Source organism: Crotalus tigris, unplaced genomic scaffold (assembly GCF_016545835.1).
Source record: "Crotalus tigris isolate CLP2741 ecotype Arizona unplaced genomic scaffold, ASM1654583v1 scf7180000017672.2133156, whole genome shotgun sequence".
NCBI classification, from domain to species: domain Eukaryota; kingdom Metazoa; phylum Chordata; class Lepidosauria; order Squamata; family Viperidae; genus Crotalus; species Crotalus tigris.
In genome coordinates this window covers 278,259-296,999 of record NW_024096557.1, presented here as the reverse complement: position 1 = coordinate 296,999, position 18,741 = coordinate 278,259, and the positions used below count along the sequence as shown (strand labels likewise).

At 32.3% G+C, this 18,741-nt stretch overlaps 1 protein-coding gene across 4 annotated transcripts in view; it reads right to left on the bottom strand.

The window, feature by feature from the left end:
• The window catches only part of ROBO1 (roundabout guidance receptor 1), a 256,970-nt gene that overhangs the window by 21,394 nt on the left and 216,835 nt on the right, over nucleotides 1–18,741 (bottom strand). For 3 of the 4 annotated variants that reach the window (XM_039337209.1, XM_039337206.1, XM_039337207.1), the window contains 6 exons: nucleotides 15,621–15,818; nucleotides 12,567–12,593; nucleotides 10,371–10,413; nucleotides 8,325–8,479; nucleotides 7,058–7,393; nucleotides 6,519–6,623 (listed from right to left, as the gene is read on the bottom strand). In XM_039337209.1, coding sequence (XP_039193143.1) covers nucleotides 6,519–6,623; nucleotides 7,058–7,393; nucleotides 8,325–8,479; nucleotides 10,371–10,413; nucleotides 12,567–12,593; nucleotides 15,621–15,818 — 864 coding nt within the window. The remainder of the gene's footprint in view (nucleotides 1–6,518; nucleotides 6,624–7,057; nucleotides 7,394–8,324; nucleotides 8,480–10,370; nucleotides 10,414–12,566; nucleotides 12,594–15,620; nucleotides 15,819–18,741) is intronic. The other variant, XM_039337208.1, reaches the window with a different exon arrangement.

Genomic DNA, 18,741 nt, shown 5'->3' with positions numbered 1-18,741 from the left:
GTGTAAAAATCCAGAAGATTTTGGATTCAAATACACACACTAATTCAGAATATTTCAAAGATTAATATACAGTTTAAACTACAGGCTTTTCTTTTGGCACTATAATGATATGTAGGAAAGACCTTGACAGGCAAGAAGAAAAAATGCTGCCCAGGGAATGGCCAGATAAGAGAAGGCATAGCCACTAGTTGGATAAACTCAGAAGGGACAGTCCATAGTTTATCAAACTGTAAAGAAGATAGCGGATATTTGTACTTGTACTTTCAGACTTGTAGCATTCTGTTAATGTAGGTTAGATTTGGTCGTATTTCCTTTGTGGTCTACCTGGTAAAGGTTGACTTCGATCTTACAAGTCTGAAAGTACAAATCCTCCATTGTTTCCTTTACATCTGAACCAGGAACTGATTAATAAACAAAGTACCAATTAAGGAAAATAATTGTAGCTCAGGATTGGTGCTCTTTGGTAGTTCCTTGACTGGGATATTGTCAAACAAGCTAACAGTAAACAGCCCAAAAAAAGAATCTCTGAGACTACACCCAGCACCGACAGGGCAAGCCATTAGAATATAAATTGAAAGCAAACACCACTTCTTATTAGCACTGGTGATATTACCTAATTTGGATAATGAAACATCTGCCGTAAAACAACCAAGGGCTCATAGTTTTAAAGAACTCATAGAACTTTGTATACATATTACGTGCATCAAGATTATTATATGCAGACAGATGGAAAGATTGAACATTATCCACAATGGAGGAATTGATGGTGAAGATGATGGAAGTTCTGAAATGGTGATATGGGCATCTCAGATCAGAGAAAAGATTAATTTATTGCTGACTGGAAACTTCTTATAAATGTTTTGTATGAAACAAAAAAAAAGAGATGAGCTTACAATATATGATTTGATGATTAAAAGAAAAAATATAGAAAAAATTAAAGTCACAATGAGTCATAGAGTAAAAAGAAAATTTATACTTATAATTTCTGTAAGAAAAGCAGAAGCTACTTCTTTATATTTTCTTTCTTTTGTTCTGCACTTTTGGCTTTGTTGTTTTTATTTTCTTGACTTTATTTTAAATATTTTTTGTTAGTTTTTAGCTTTAACTTTATTAAAATTTTAATAAAGTTATATGAAAAAATGTTACTGTTTAAATCATTTTATAAAGATTTGATACGTTTTCCTTATCTCTTCAACTCAAAGGACTTAAAAAGAGAGTAATAAGAGAGTGATTGATTTTAGGCTTATCTAAAAGAACTTTAATAAAAAAGGAAATGGGAAGAGGGAATAGCAATCAATTATCTTAATCCATAAAGTCCTTTGCAATGTTTTCATTGCATAAATAAATAAATAAATAAATACATGAGGCATAGTGCATTGAATTATTAAATTATTAAAAAGTCCCAATGTAACTTCATCCATAAGATACTGGATTCTGAGCAACATGCAGTGGTGGGATTCAAATATATGAATAACCAGTTCTCAGTGTGGATGCCACTTCCGGAAGCCCATTCTGGGCCTGGGCAACAAAAAATTAGCTACCGGTTCTGCCGAAGTGGTGTGAACCGGATGAATCCCACCACTGGCAACACGCTTGTTTAGAAAAGAAATATGCACATATTATGTATGCTTTTAATAATATTCACACTCTGCCCTATCTAAATTGCTTGATGTGAAGCGTACAGTTAGTATACCAAAGAAAGTGTCTAATGCAATTAATAAAACAAGCATGCATAAGACTTTTCTTCCTGGATCCATTGTAGTACTGTTGCAGAAGACAAGATTAAGAATGGTTTACTCTATTGTGCTTGCTTCTGAATACTTGTGCATGTCATATCTAGGTAAATCTATAGCTTTCCCAGAGATATGTAGGCTTCTATACTCCCCACCTATAACTAGCAATTTCCTCATGCACAAAAAATATTTTTATTTATTTTAGAAGTGTTTCACCTGGAATGAAAGTTATTATTAATAAGGTGGCACCATCTCACATAATTTTTTAAAAATCACTTGACAACAAATATAGATAAATGAATTTACGAATAAGTCCAATACTACCATAAGTTAGAATACAACTTTTGTGGATGAGCTTCAGTGTTGGCCATTTTTGCAGTGGAGTTACACATTAGCTACAGCAATCTATAAAATATTGCTTCTGTCCATATAAGTTGGCGCTTCCAACAATTGAGGAATTTGTCCTGTATTTATAGTTTATTGAATAGTGTCATGGCTTATTTAATTTGATTGTATTTCCTATTTAGATTATATCTTTTTCCAATGCATTGTCCAATTGTCTATTGTTATTTTTATGTTTGATGTATTTAAATATACTAAACTTTTCCTCATGTTTTACTATGGCAAACCACCACATATTAAATTTAATAATATACAGAGAGAGTTTTGCTAATAAGCAGCTACTATGTCTATTATGGACCTGCACATTCAGATTTAATCAACACATTTACATTACTTTTAAATCAGCCTGTATCTGAAATAACATCCTACTAAAGGTTACATGATACAGACTCCTGTTTCAAACAAAGTTTTTGATCTGGAACACCTGTCCCCCATGTGATTGTCTTCTAGAAGTCACTGAATTTCACAATCAAATGAGACAATGCTGACATTTGTGGGGAGGGCTATCAAGATTAGCAAAGGACTCAGTGGTTAAAGATATTGAGCTTGTCAGCTGGAAAGCTGACAGACCAGGTTCAAGACCCAAGCTTCGTGCTATAGCGTAAGCTACTGTTACTTGTCTCAGCTCCTGCCAACCTAGCAGTTCAAAAGCATGCAAATGCAAGTAGATAAATAGATAGCAGCATTCTGTGAGCCTCAATATATAGTCATGCTGGCCACATGACCACGGAAGTGCCTTGGGGCAATGCTGGCACTCTTGGCTAAGAAATGGAGATGAGCACTTCCTCCTAGAGCAGGGGTTCTCAACGTTGGCAACTTTAAGACTTGTTTAGAAAGTTTAAGAACAAGGCAGAATTAGCAAAATGGCTGCAATGGAATTTAAAGAAAGCTGTTTGCCTCGTTTAGGCCAGAAGAATTACATTGTGTGGGCTGCAAAAATGGAATGTTTGCTGAAAGCTAAAGAGCTGTGGTATATTGTAGAAAATCCACCACAAGTGTTTGCAGCAGTTGATCATGATCAGAAAAGTCATGATAGAGCAATGGCTTATCTTATCTTGAATTTAGATGATGCACAATTTCTAAATGTTGCAAATTTAAAGACTGCAAAGGAGATTTGGTTGAAGTTGAGAGCTGTCCACGTGAATGTTTCTGCATGCAATATAGTGCAATTGTCAAGAAAACTTTACAGAGCCTGTTTGCAACCAGGTGAATCTGTGGAACAGCATTTAAATAAAATGCAAAGTTTATTTTTGGACTTAGAACAACGTGGGATTAAATTCCCTGAGTCCCAGAAGGTTTTATTGGTGTTGAACAGTTTAGATAAAACCTGGGACACAGTTTCTGCAATATTTGAGTGCAAAGAAGAACAAGACTTAAATTTTGAGGCTTTAAAGACACGTTTGTTTAATGAAGAGGAAAAACGCCATTTTAGAAGCAGCCAGGAGGAGGAGAAATTCCTAAGGAGGGGGTCCAGACTGCAAGTCTCCAGAGGAGAAGAAACAAGCAGATCAGACCCGGACCAAATTGCAACAAAGGAGAGATTTTGCAAGCAGAGAGCTGCTCAACGGGAAAAGACTTGCTACATTTGTGGAGCGAGCACACATTTGCAAAGGAACTGTTTGCAGAGGAACTGTTTGCAGCAAAGGACATTTGTGCAACCAAAAACGACTGCTTTGCAAAAGGAAAATTTTGGTGTTGCAAAAGTTTGCTATAGAAAGAACAGAGACAAGTGGCTAATAGATAGTGGTGCAAGTCAAACAATTGTTAATGACTCTGAATTATTTTGCAGGTTTGTTCCAGTAGCACAAGAAGCTGTGGCTTAGGCAAATGGCCAGAAAGCAAAAGTCATCGGAAGAGGCGATGTAAAAATTCCATATTTGGAATCAAAGTTTACCAATGTGCTTTGTGTACCTGAGATGGAACATAATTTGTTAAGTGTGTCTAATTTAGACAAACAAGGTTTTAAGGTCATTTTTATAAATGGGAAATGTTTCATCAAAAGGAATGGGAATATTTGTGCAGAAGGCATAAAGGAAGATAATCTATATGTATTTTGGGGACAAAAGGTTCAATGTTCCCATATATTTAAGAATGTTGCAGAGCATGATTCATGTGTTCATCTTCTGCATAGAAGACTTGGCCATGCAAGCTTTAAAGTTTTGCAGCAAATGCAAGATTTTGCAGAAGGGCTAAATTTGAAGGGATGCAAAACATATTTGGACTGTTCAGTATGCAAAGCATCGAAGTCAAAGGCATTCCCAGTTAGTAAATATAGCACAAGACAAACAAAAAGAGTTCTAGAGCTGGTCCATGCAGATCTGGTGGGACCTATGCAAGCCAGCTTGGGAGGAGCAAAATATGCACTGGTAATTGTTGATGATTTTAGCAGGTATTCATTTTGCTATTTGCTTAGAGCAAAGACAGAGGTGCTACAACAATTCAAACAGTGGGTAAGTTTTGTAGAGAGAAGGTACAGACAACAAGTGTGTCAGTTGCAAACTGACAGAGGTTCTGAATTTATGTCAACTAAATTCCAACAATGGTTGGGGCAGTTGGGGATTAAGACACAGATGTAAAAATCCTTACACAGCAGCAGAGAATGGTGTAGCTGAAAGAAGAAATGGTGTTTTGCAAACAATGAAAGATTCATTATTGGAGGATTCTGGTTTGAGCAGGTCATATTGGGGAGAAGCCATATTGACTGCTAATTATATAGTTAACAGGCTGTGGAGTTCCTCCATTAATAATACTCCATATGCCATTCTATATGGGAGAAAGCCATCACTGGCACATTTGAGAATTTTTGGAACTTCTGCATAGGTACATATTCCTAAAGCAATCAGAAGAAAGGGACAGCAAAAAGCAAGAAAGCTCAGGTTTGTGGGCTATGAGCCAGGCTCAAAAGGATATCACTTTAGCGATGGAAGTAAAATAATTATAATTTCAAGGTCTGCTAATTTTGCAGAACAAAATTGGGACAGAATTAATGCAAATTCTGGGTATGTCTCACTTAATGACAGTGATCTATTTAATGACAATAACTCATCTAATGATAAAAAAATGATGATTGAAGATGTCAATGTTCAGGGAGGAGAAGCTGAACAAGACATGAAACCAGAAAGAATTGAGACACAGGAGCAGTTAATACCACGTAGGTCAGAGCGATGTAACAAAGGAATTCCACCTGACAGGTATTCTGCCAGCAAGGTAAAGGTTTGCAATGTGTAGTTTGAGCCAAGAAGTTATAAAGAAGTGTTGGCATTACCAAAAGCTGAACAAGAAAGATGGAATGAGGCCATGGATAAAGAGATGAAATCCATGAGAGACCATGAAGTATTTAAATCAGTGACTTTGCCACAGGGAACCAAAGCTGTGGGTTTTAAATGGGTATATAAGAAAAAGGCATTGCCAAATAATGATATACAGTATAAGGCCAGGTTAGTGGCACAAGGTTTTTCACGATAAAAACATGTATTAAATCTATAGGTCTGATGTCTCTTCCTGTCATGAAGGAAGGAATATTCATGAGCAGGAAGAGTCATGTGGTAACTCAGTCAGCCAATGTGAAGAAAATGCTACTGAGTCTATGCAAAAAGAGTATTGAGTTAGGAGCTGGATTTCCAGTCTCTAGGTTTGTCTGGTCTGTCTCTGTAAGAAGTCTTCGTTAAGCTATGTTGCTGTAAAGAAGAATGGTATTGTAAATATTTTTATATAAATATAAAGTTATTTGAATCAGCTAAATGCAGTCAACTGTGAGAGCTTCTGATTTATTTTTCACCAATAGAGAAATTAAAATTCTCTAACATAATTTATATTAAAAATACTATAAATTATTAAAAATAAAAATAGCAAATTGAGAGTACTTATAGAACTATATAATTAGTTGTCATCATATTCTAGTGAAGAAAGAGGATTTGGTGGTGTATTGGTTACGGTAGAATGCTAGACACCAGGAAATAGTTACTTGGGGCCAGTCAGTGATTCCCAAGCCTAGAAATGAAGCGATAGCAACCCACTTCTGAAATCTTGCTACAAAATATGGAAAGACAAGAGTCAACACTGACTCAAAGATGCTCTGTATATCTATATCTATATTATCTAAGCTAGCTAGGTAACCTCGAGCACTCACTCTCTCTGAACTCAACCCACATTACAGGGTAGTGTTGTGGAGAAAATAGGAGGAGGAAGGTGTGTTGGATATGTTTGTTGTCTCGAGTTATTTGTAAAAATTAATAAAGGCAGGATACAAATAAATATATAAATATAATTAAAATAAAATATGTACAGTATAGAGACGTAGCTCTCCAAATATGTTAATCATATTATAATAAGGCATCATAGAGTATTTATTTTACAAAACGCACTGTATATTTCTATACTTACCTGATGTACTGCTTCCTCTGTCTGAACTGTTGTAGGACCCTCCTGTATTCTGATCATAAGTCTGATTATATGGAATAGTTGTAACATTATCATTTACACGGTAATCTGTAATTTAATAAAATAACACTATTTCTTTCAAATAGCTGTTCATGTATCTACTATCAAATTAAGGAAAATTATTATATAGTTGATCTCTATATTCTTTAAAAATTATTGCATAAAAATTAGATTGTTAGAATTTAAGCTAAAAGCCATTTGAATATTTATTTAATTGTCTTATTTATCAGAATATGCTGAGTTTTCGGATGCACTAATTACCAGGCTGACAAATTTTAAATTAATAGTTTTTATATCTAGAAAGTGATTTGTTCATTTAGATGTGATCAACGTTTCATAATTAGTAATCAGTTTGGAAAAGGTTTAAATCAGTATTAATGTACTAGTATAAAAATTGGCCTTTTTTGTTTAAGGAGTTTCAAAACTGCTTAAAATCTCTAAGGTTTAAAACACAAGGTAAGAAAATACTACAAACTATTTACCTTTGTTTAATTTGTTTTGTTCCATTATGTTGTACTGAATTGGTGCAACTTCTTGTTTCTGTTGAGTAGATGGCTTCCAATGCTTTTCATTTGAATCACCACTATTACTGTTTACATTATTGCTTATGTTTGACTGGATAAGTTGAGTAGTGGCATATGGAGTAGGCTGTCCTGGTTGGTTGACAAATCTTCCATCTTTCAGATTTGGACTATTGAATGTTTTCATCTCATTGATTTTGTTACTCAGGTCCACATCACCATAAACTGTTGATTCAGGCAACATCAAGTTTGTTTGCTTATTCTCCAGCTGATTGTTGTAATTTGCTATACAGTCAGCTATCCATATTAGGAAGTAAAAAAATCCCAAAATATATTCAGTTATAGTATGCATTTTAACATATATACATGATTTTGAAATGTAAAGAAAAATGAATTTCTAACAATATAGTTAACACTGAATAAAAGGAAATTAAAGTCTAAGCTGTCATAAAGAGATACTTCTTTCCATGGCTCCAAAGCTGTATGTATCTCTTAATGAAAGTTCCACCAGGTCCTTGGTTATTTTATTTCAACTACTCTTTTCAGAAACAAATCTTTCTTTATTTCTTGATCTATTTCAACATACAATTTTTATAGTTGTCCATCTTATCACAGTGATATTAAGTGGCATACAAAAAATTAAAACCAAAGAACAAACCTGGTTTATAAACAATATACAAAAAAGTCAATATACTACTGTATATGCCTATGATTAAAAAAAGTTTAATTTTAATAATTGAAACAAGAACTAAAAATCAACTAACAGGGCTTGTTCAAGCTCCTAGCCCAAATGCCTGTGGGCACACCCGGGTCTTTAATCCCTTGAGATGGACCAACAGATTAGGTCAGTTGCATCTCCAGGATAATGCAGTTCCACAGAACAGACACAGTGACAGAGAAGACACATGATAGTAACATCTTCCTTTCCCAAGATTCTTCATAGCTGCATTGACTCTTTGGTATAAAATTGGGACCTTGATTTTGTTTCTGAATATCTATATCATAAGAAAGAGCTATAGCACATCATTGTGTTTTGAAGATTTGTAAATGCCTTAATTCTATATTTGGGGAAGAATAAAATATTTTGTTATGTATTTTAAATCTATATACTCCATTTGGCTGCATATAAATGGCAATAGGAATATTGATATAAGGATGTGACTGAACAATATAGATGCAGGAAAGTTGGAACTGTTATAATAATGATGATAATGATAAATAATAATACCTGGTCGAGAATAAGTAGTAAGGTTGCTGTCACTGTTCCCATTGCCTGATGTACAACAGTTAATAGAACAATCATTATGATTATTCCCAGTATTAGGCCAAGTATCTGCAAGCCAGGGTTGAGTAGTAGGTTCATTGATGTTTAATAGACCTGGCCTTAAAAAGACAATTAATGTATCAGTTGTTACATTTAAAAGAAAAAGAAATAACTAAATTTAAAAGATCATATTGATTATGCATAAGAGCCTCCCCCCAATCTCATGTTTATTCAAGAAATCAGAATGCAGTAAAGTGGTTCATGGGCTTGCTATGAGAAGTATCTTGTTTCTTGGTATCTATTTTGAAAATCATTTTTGTGTTCCTTTATTACATATTTCAAAAAATGCTCACTATACATTTCTGATAAATGCTGTAAAAATATGAAACTATATGGATATTCAGCAAGTAGTAATTCTATAGTTGAGATGAACAAATATTATTTTCTAGTCTTTTTATAATGAATTTTTCAACATTTATATTAATTTTCTATTTTATTTGTTTTTCAAATATCATGACAGGAATATGATTAATGTCTGTATCAAACACACTGCAAACTATATTCTGCAGAAAAGGCTATTTACCTAGATTATTATTTAAAAACTAAAATATACTGGAGAAACTCTTGGGGAACAAACCTGTGTATCATAAGTAAGACTGTATTCTTATAGTGGCTATTCATAAAGACAAGAAAACCCAAATCAAAAACTTGGTATGATGCATATGCATTTTTACATATTAGTAATAAGAAATCTTGGTGTGAGATGCATAAACCAGCGGTCCCCAACATTTTTGGCACCAGAGACCCATTTCGTGGAAAACAATTTTTTCATGGACTGGGTGGAGAGAAGGTGCACGCAACCTAGATCTCGCAGATGTGCAGATTACTTCAGATAAAAGTTACTGTTTCTTCATTTCCCATATTATATCATTCTATTCTTTTTTTTAAAAAAAAAACTTTTTTGTTCATCTAACTAGCACAGGCTGGTAATCCCCCCCCACACTTTTTAGGAATTAATATTGTTCAGGCATTTGCTGAAATATATGGAAAATTGAAGTCACCTCCAACTCTCTCCAGGCTACTCATATGAAGAATATGAAGAATTGACAGCTTATATAATAGATATTATGACTTCACAAATTAGCAACTGCCAATTCTCAGGTTGTTCTGCTGCATTTATATGTCAAAAACTAGCAAGTGTTTCATGTTTGTCATTGATTATTGTGCAAAGTGAAAATAAAATAAAAAATGAAATAGTTACTACAAGTGATCATATTGCTTATAAAGTAAGTCAGAGAAACATCAATGTCATTTAAGATTATGAAATGGTGTCAAAATTATAAGTCATAAGAAATATAGCTCCCTCGATATAACAAGCAGTTTGGAAAGTTGCCCTGTACCACTTTAAAGGATTTACACATTCCTGATTAGGGAGTATATATGCTTCCAAATGTAAGCAGAACCTCACACATTCCTAAACAAATGTAACAATGCCATCCTTTAAAAAAAAATCATGTAGATAAAATGTAGAGCAATACCTTAATACAATATCATGAACTTTTTGCTTCTTTCGCAATGTAATTAATCCATGAATTGGTGAAATGTTAATGGGATTTATTTATTAAAACACTTATTATCATTGATTAAACACCTTAGGACAAGTGGAATTTCATTCATTTCTCATTTATTCTGTGACCACCAATCATAATATATTTTTCCTGTTTTAGCTTTTAGAAACATAGAAGTCTGTCCTATAAAGAGTAGGGTTTAAAATGTAAAGCATTTTGATTAAACAGTATTATTAAATGTGTAATATATCTAAAAATTTCAGTCTCGTTTTTTGGTCACTTCACTTTCTCATGGTAGCAAAATTTACAGTTTGAAGTTAAAGTGCTCCCTCTGCTGTTTAATTTCTGTGATGCATGTTTGCCTGTGTGAAAAATTAAATTTGAAATGCTCTAGGTTAATCCTGCTGCATTAATGCTGAAAATTAACATCAAACATTATTACCTGCCTCCACTGCTTACAGCTTCTCCTCCTCTTTGATATGTTACTGAAAGATAAAAAAATATTGTTGTTAATTCTTTGAACAAGATAAACCACGAATCTTCACAGGTAACTTTAGGAAGGCATTTGCTTATTTAAGCAAATCCTAATCTAAAATATTAATTTCTTCAGAGTTTCCTATGTAGATTTTCCTATAAGTAAACTGTACTAATATAGATATGTACAGTGTTGCATTGCTCACCTTAACTTTATTCCATCTCATCTTCTAAGTAAAAATGAAAGCTAATTCCAAAGCAGTATTGTTTGATGGACAATAGTACAAGAACATGTTTTTAAAATGTGCTAAATGTTTATCGGTGCATTTATAAATAAGAATTAAGCCAGAAAAGGAGTCATACATTAAATGAATTTGTTGTGCAATATGGAAAGATTTGGAAACTAGGTCAGTGTTTAAAAAATCAGCCAACTTTTTTTTAGAACTCCAAAATGGCAGTCTGCAAGGCAAAGATTAATATTTATAAGTCATTAAAAACAGAATTAAATACAGCAGCATTTAATACATACATATGATTCTTAGTGAAAGGGCTGATCCAAATTCCAGCTCTTTTTAAATTCAGTAGAATTAAAGTAATATGGTAATAAATAAAAGTTTTAAATTTGATTAAAACAGCATTAATTTCTAATTACTTATTGTGAAATCTCCTTGTTCCTTACTGGAAAGCCATCATTTACTGAAGTATTTTCATTTTTCACAGAAATGTTAGAATGAGTTAAACACAAAGTTAATTTTAAGAATGAATTCCTCAATGGTAGTAATATACTTAAAGTAACAGTTTTTTAAAAAAATTCTCTATAGAATCAAGACATTAAAAAGGCTTTTAATATTAATCTGTAACTTTAGATCAATTTTAAACATGTTTGAGTTTAATACAAAGCTAAAGCCAAATAAGGAGTAAAAAAAAAATAGAACCATCTCAAAAAATTTTAAGGACAGTAAACCTTTCACATTCTACAAGTGATTCATAAAAATAATTTTACATAGAATTGTGTATTTTATTGTGATATAATAAATCCTTACAAACAATACTGACATTCGGGTTGCGATTGGCTTTAACACCACATGGTTTATGGGATACTTTCTGAAAGTATTTATATTTCTGTTTAACAGGAGCTACCAGAATATAAAGTGGGGAAAATGCTTTGAATCAACATGGGAACATTGTTGTAGTATATCTCATGCTTCCTTATGCATATTTCCTAATGAATATTTTCTTAGGTGGCAACCATGCAAGCCCAGGAAAAAAATATAGCTTTTAAAAGAGGCACTGACAAGTACAGCAAACTGCATCTACACTGAATCCTGCTTCAGATCCCAACAGCTGCACACCCCTATTTTCTTTGGATATTTATGACTGTTACAGTGACATCTGCAGGAACTGGTAAAAATGGGCAAAGTGGCAGATGGAGCATTGCAACCTTTGCAAAAGACATATATCAATGTTCCCCCCCCCCAACACACTACTACTAACCTATTTGTCCAATACTCAAGAGTAGTAGTCATTTAGGGATATTTAAGGATCAGTTTGAAAGATGGATAATAAGCTAGGTTAAAGTTCAGACAGGATTACACATTAAATTAAATACCTGTATGTTGTTTCTACATTAAGTCTTACGCGCATTTCCTAAAGCATAGAACATGTGAAATTCTACACTACTTGAATTTAGACTCTATATTGTGTCTGAATAGAGACACAAATTGTGGAGTATGTATGGCAAGTTGTGAAGCCAAATCTCTGTAGATGTCTATTTTAACAATAATATTGTTTGTCATTAAAATTTATTATAAAGGATGCTGTCTTCCTTTATGTAGTTTTTTATGTTCTCCAAGATCTGTTTTAGGAAAAAATGGTTTTAGTGGGAAAATATTTGGATTGAACAGAATTATGAAAACAGAGATAGTATAAATTGTTGTGGATAAACTTTCCATGGGCATAAAAAGTTTTAACTCAAATACCAGGGCTGAATCTATAAAACAGATAAAAACAGTTATGGTGATAAAATCCTACCTCCTATATAACATTACTAATTCTTTCTATTTTCAACAATGTGCCTGGTTATACAAGGAAGATGAAAGGGAGAAAGTGACATACATTATACAGACACATGCCAAACTATCAAGGGAAAAGTGCAAATATATACCTGTTGGTGTGAAGGTAAAAGACGGGACTGAAAAATCAAACACAATAAAAATTGGTTATTAAGCTGAAGAAAGAAAGGAGAGACCACACAACATTAGTATAAATCAAGACAAAAACACAACATAAAGGAAGAGTAAATATATCCAGACAGACGGATGCGAATAAAACAGTCCTGTGGTTTAAATGGTAGCTTGATACAGATAGCATCTTGGAGGAAGAATGACATTCTAGTACAGTGTGCTCTTGAGAGAAATAAAGTGCGGTTTAGCCTTTCAATGACCTTTTAGTGCTTATGTTTTGCTGCAACTCCATAGAAAAAGAATAAAAAAGGAAAGGAAAATGCCCTCCATAAATATCAAAGTTTATGATTACTTTTAAAGTGTAATCAAAACTTTTTTAAAAATGCAATATTTGCTTTAATAGGTAAATGTGTTATAGTATTAATTATTTAATAACAAAGCAAATAAAACAAGATTATATAAATCTTAGGCATATATACTAACATGGTGGGGTTTTAATTAATTGTACTTTAAAGTGTGTAACTTTTATTAGTTACCTGCTTAGTGTTATATCTTCTTTTATGTTATTATTACAAGTAGCATGTTTACTTTTGATATGTTCAACTAATACATCAGTTACGATAACTTGGCTCAACAATCTAAAATATGAAACTCAAATATTTAGAATAGAGTCGTTCAGGAAAAAGGCCTCAACTCTCTTGGCCCCCCCATAGATTTTATTAGAGCCAACAGGGCTCTAATAAAAACTTTTTCTTTTTGCAAATATTTTATATTTTGTTCAGGAAATATTTTTCTAACAAGAAAAATGAAATTAATTTTTTTAACAATGAGCAACATAAATTATGTCTAAATTCCACAAAAATGAGAGAATGACTAAGTAGGGATAATAACAGTATTTTAGCCTTTTTTGTTTTACATTTTTCTACTGGAGTAGCACTTTAAAATTTTTATGAGGGCAGAAAAGCTTATTATTAAACATGTCTCACATCTGTTTCTGTTCTTAACTTCCTGGAACACTGGCAGTGAAGGAAAAGACAAAATATCTTCAAAACTCTAAAAACAATGCTATAAGCTATTTAAGCGCTCTTTTTTTTTAAAGTGATCTTAGTAATCCTCTTATAATTCTTTTTCTGATGCTCTTTTTCACAAAGTAAAAGGTATTCAGTGTCCTTCAGAAATAGAATAAAGTTTTCATGTGTAAACAGTCACACAGAGACATATATACTCCTGTGCATACATAGAAAGCAAAGCATGTTAACCAAAATAACTGTTACCCATGGAGAAGTAGCATCTCTTCATTAAGTCAGACAAGGACGTGGCAACAAGATCATTGCCATTATTTTACTCTGAACTAAAAGCTCAATATTAAGAAAATAGAGTACTATAGAAGAAAACTATTTATAATGGAACCCTCAACTTATTTATCAAAGTTTACACAAATAAAATTACTGGCTTTTAATGCACTACGTAGACACTTTAATGCTATGAAAATGATATTTATTTTATGAACTATATTTCATTGAATTTTTTTATTTCACTTCTAAAATTTGCAAGATATATAAGAGTACAAACAGTATAAATAACAAAGAATCAGAATGATAATGAACGGCATGCTGTAGAATTAGCTCCACTTGTAGTCAGCAAATAGTATTAGTCAATAAAATGTAGATTTAATAAAAGATAGCATGGGACCATGCAATTAGTAAAGCTTAAAAAAAGAACTGTTAAAGTAGTGCGAAGATTATTACTTAATTTTCCTTGCTGAATAGTAACCAATACACATTACTTTTTATTCCAGCTTCATGAAATCTGCCCGTGATATTACTAATACCCAATATTGGCACTTTGCTGTTTAATTTGAAACTGTACATATGTTTTACATTCTGAAATATCCTGACTTCCTTGATATTTAAATCTTTCCAATTTTATAAAGTAACAAAACAGCAAAAGAAAAGCCACCATAAATTCTAGGGATTAGTCAATAATATATTTTTCTTATATTTTTGTAATGTAAGTTTCATAAATATACAACTCTGTGACCGTTTCTTCATATTATCAAGAGGTTACAATATTAATATTGGATGCTAAGCATTAACATTCCATATAAGTGTAATAGTTGATTCTTCCAAAAGCCAACAGCAGGAAGATTTTTAAGTAAAACCATGTTATCAAGTTCATCTCTTTTTTATGAAGAACTCCTTTTATATTTTTAGATATTTTTGGTGTCTGTTGTATATGTAGGGTCATATTGAAAAGTTGACATTTACTACAGTGTGGTAAAACTATTCATTTTCAGCTTTTCTTTGAGATAAGTCCTGCTACTTACTCTGCATGTGGCTCTAATTATAACATGGTTATTAAAAAAAAAGATAGAAGAAAAATTCCCACAGCATTTAAGTCATTTTAGCAGACTTACAGCCTGGGACCTATAAGCACATCTGTCTTTTATTAGATTGTATCTAGTTTTTAATATTCCTAGCTGTGCCTAGATCTCCAGGTGGTACAGGGGCAAAAAATAAGCTTTTATAATTTGGTTAATTGCCTACTGCAGCTGTGACAGGCTTGATAGTAGTTACCATTGCTGTTAAATGAATAAAGTTTATATTTATACATACAATTAATATAGTGTAACCTATGCAAAGCTGCTATTGTGAAGTACTTGGGGATGTAACTTGATGAAAATGCAGTATAGTTACTAAATAGTAGAGGAACATACTGGTATCACATTCCACTAGGGTTTAACCACATTTTCTCTGAATGTTGAAGCAATGAAAAAATGCTGTTCAAATTAAGACAATAGCAATATAAATAGTAAAATAGAATTCTTGATAATAATAAATATATCCATGCTTTAGAAAGGAATCATAATCTAAGAAGTCAATAATAATTCAATCTAGCCTTTGCTTAAAATAGAAGTTATGTTACATTTTAAATGCTAAACATCTCAGAAAAGTTGTCAAAGTTCATTTAAATAATTTTGAGATTTTAGGGAAGGAGATAAATCAATTATATTTTTAAAAGCTGCAGCAAAATACCTTTTCTGATACCGGCATAAGAACTGGCAAGACCATTTCGTTTTTTTCGGTGGCGATATAACCAAATACTGAAAACCATAAGAATAATCCAGCAAGCAGCACCAATTCCAGCAATGAATGCTGGCTGTTTTACAACATCTGAAATCTGCTGAGCTAAGCTGACTTGGTCTTCAGGTGACACGGGGTTTCCATAGGAATCTGAAAGAGAAAGTTTACAATATTGCAAGTTTGTTTCTAGAAATAAAATAATGTTACTTATGGGAAATGCACAATATTATAATTATTCATTATTCTCTCTCTATTATATATTTAATAAAAGGGCAAACAAACTGATACGTGAGAAAGCTATGATTACATTCGGAGTGCTTTAGCTATTGCTGCCATATTACTTAAATATTTTTGTGTTGATACAAACATTAACCTTTTCACTAAAATAAAAATTTGATAAACATAGAGAAAGATGTATTCCTCATCAACTTAACTATAAACAACATTGTGATAAATAACAGCTGACAGCTTTTTCACAATTTATTTATGTATATTTTTTTTTATTTTATACAAAGTATGTAACTTTGAAGCCATAATGGTAACTAGACATTTTATGTCATATTATACATTACAAAACTGCCCAGAGTCACCGACAGTGAGGGAGCAGCCATACAAATGTTCTTAAATAAATAAATAAAACAAATTCCAATGTTGCATAAACTGAAACTTCCAAAAGTAGTCATTCTTTGTATGCATCACTATAATAATTTGTAATTATTTGTATGTCTTTTAGAATTTAGAATGAGTCTAACTCAAGCAACCATATGAGAACAAGCAATTAAAATAATTTTTCCCAATTTGGTTTCCTATAGATATATTAGAGATACTTCTATAATTTCTAACCATTTTTGTTTTGCTATCCCGGCTCACAGGAAGACACAACTTTAGTAAAGCTATTATGCTATGGCTAAGTCAAACTGTCATTCTATGTAAAACTTGCATACACACACTCACACACATCAAAGTTTTCTTACAAATATTTATAAATCTTATAATACATGCCTTATACATATATTGTTTATTCAAGAAAAAAAAGTATTTTACCATTATCATACCTCATTATTGTACCTGATTCATTGACTTATTCACTGTATTTGTACACGATTATAATCATAGAGTGTATAATGCTTCCATTTTTAAATTTTATTTTTCTTAATATCTTCAAAAATATTTTCAGTGAAATATATTTTTCACGTTACATCAACACTTAACTCTCAATTTATTGTAAAACACATGTAGTCATAAAAAAAGAAAATGTTATAAAACAAATAAAATGATATACCAAACCAAACTTTGACATGGACAGTTATTGCAGTAAGTGTCTCAAGTATGTCAAATCACACAAACTCTCCCAGAATCTCTTTCACTCTAATGGTGTATATTAGTGAGCTAATTAACATAATTATAATGATATTCCAGTTTACACTACAGATATTTGCATAGTTTTTTATGCTATGAGCAAAACATTACAGTTATAGCCTCCTAAGGATACAAAATCACATCCAATTCTCGGATTTTCCTCATAAATCTTATAATAAATGAAACATTAATCAGGGTATAATATTTCTACTGAATATTATAAGACCATTCTGCATTGAATATACATCTATCCAAAGTTTTCAATGTTTAAAGTTTTCAAGTTTAACATTATTTCGATCAAACAAAGATTGAATTTAACAAAAAGTAACTAAACTTTAGCCAATGAAAACACACATTGTTTAGTTTGTGAATTCATTATGACAACAAGATATATGTATTTTCAGATGAATGACATGTAGATGTCATGTTTGAACAAAGGCTTGGGCACCTTTATCTTGGACATTTTAAAACATTTAAAAATTGTAAATATAAAATATTCAAAATTACCCACACAGACACATATACACAACTACAAAGAAAGGCAAACTCTAACAACATTAGTGAGCATTCAGTCCACTGTAGGAGTTACAGCTTAACACAAAAGAACATTAGGGAGTTAGTTATTTGCATTTGTTGGCATATTATCACAAAAGTCATGTTAATTAGTTCACAAAATATACTTCATAATGGGAGCTGATACAGCAATAACATTTATTACATTTGGGATAGCTAAGACATGAAGAATACACTTAAAATGTATAATTATTTGAGTAACGCTTCTAATAAATGCACATAGGTTAATTGTTTTATGACTTTCTTGTATAGAAAAATGATGTGCCTCAAAGCCTGTCTCCTGAACAATTCCAGGAAAGCTATAAGGAAATAATTAACAATTAGTTATTTGATGCTTTATCTACTGTTGATTATAGTGCACGTATGTACGTAATTTAGCACTGAATCTACCATGGAAGGGCACTGACTTTTATTTTGGCAAACAAAATAATCGCTTTTATACCAGACCTAAAGAAAATATAGTGTTCTTATGTCTGGTTTGAAAGGCTATGTTCACCCAATGATGAAAACATTTTGTTTTCTCTTCAGCAATTCTGTAGCATTTTAAAGGGCCATTTTAGTTAGAAAATAGGCAAAGAACTCAAAAAAAAAGGGGAAAAAATGGAAACTACCTCAAGCGTAGGAATCCAAGGCTGAAACAAAACCATTCCACATGACATCTCAGGTTTAATCTTCTAACCAAAGAAACCAACACAGCTACTGTTAAGGACTGAAGGATTGAATGGTAGGGTAGTGGTCTGTGATCAAAATTCTCCACGATAGTAATCACCACTAAGAGTGCCAGATCAGCCTAGGGTAGGCTATTAATGGGAACTTTATAAGAAAAACTGAAATTATAACCTGTTTCCTTAGACTATATCCTACTTATAATTACCATCTGGTATAGTACTTATAGGCTTTGGAACCATAGATAAAACCAGTGCATATACTTGCTGGACTGCCCTATTACTCTCACTGTCTCCTGGTATGATTCTGGGTACAATGCAAGGTGCTGGTCTTTACGTAAAAAAGCCTGCATAACTCAGGGATTGGATATCAATGAGTTTTTTTTTATTCTTGATTAATTCTGCTGAGCTAAACTAAAGACAACAAGAATGTTTGCTGAAGGGCCATACCTACCAAGACTATTATAGCCAAAACC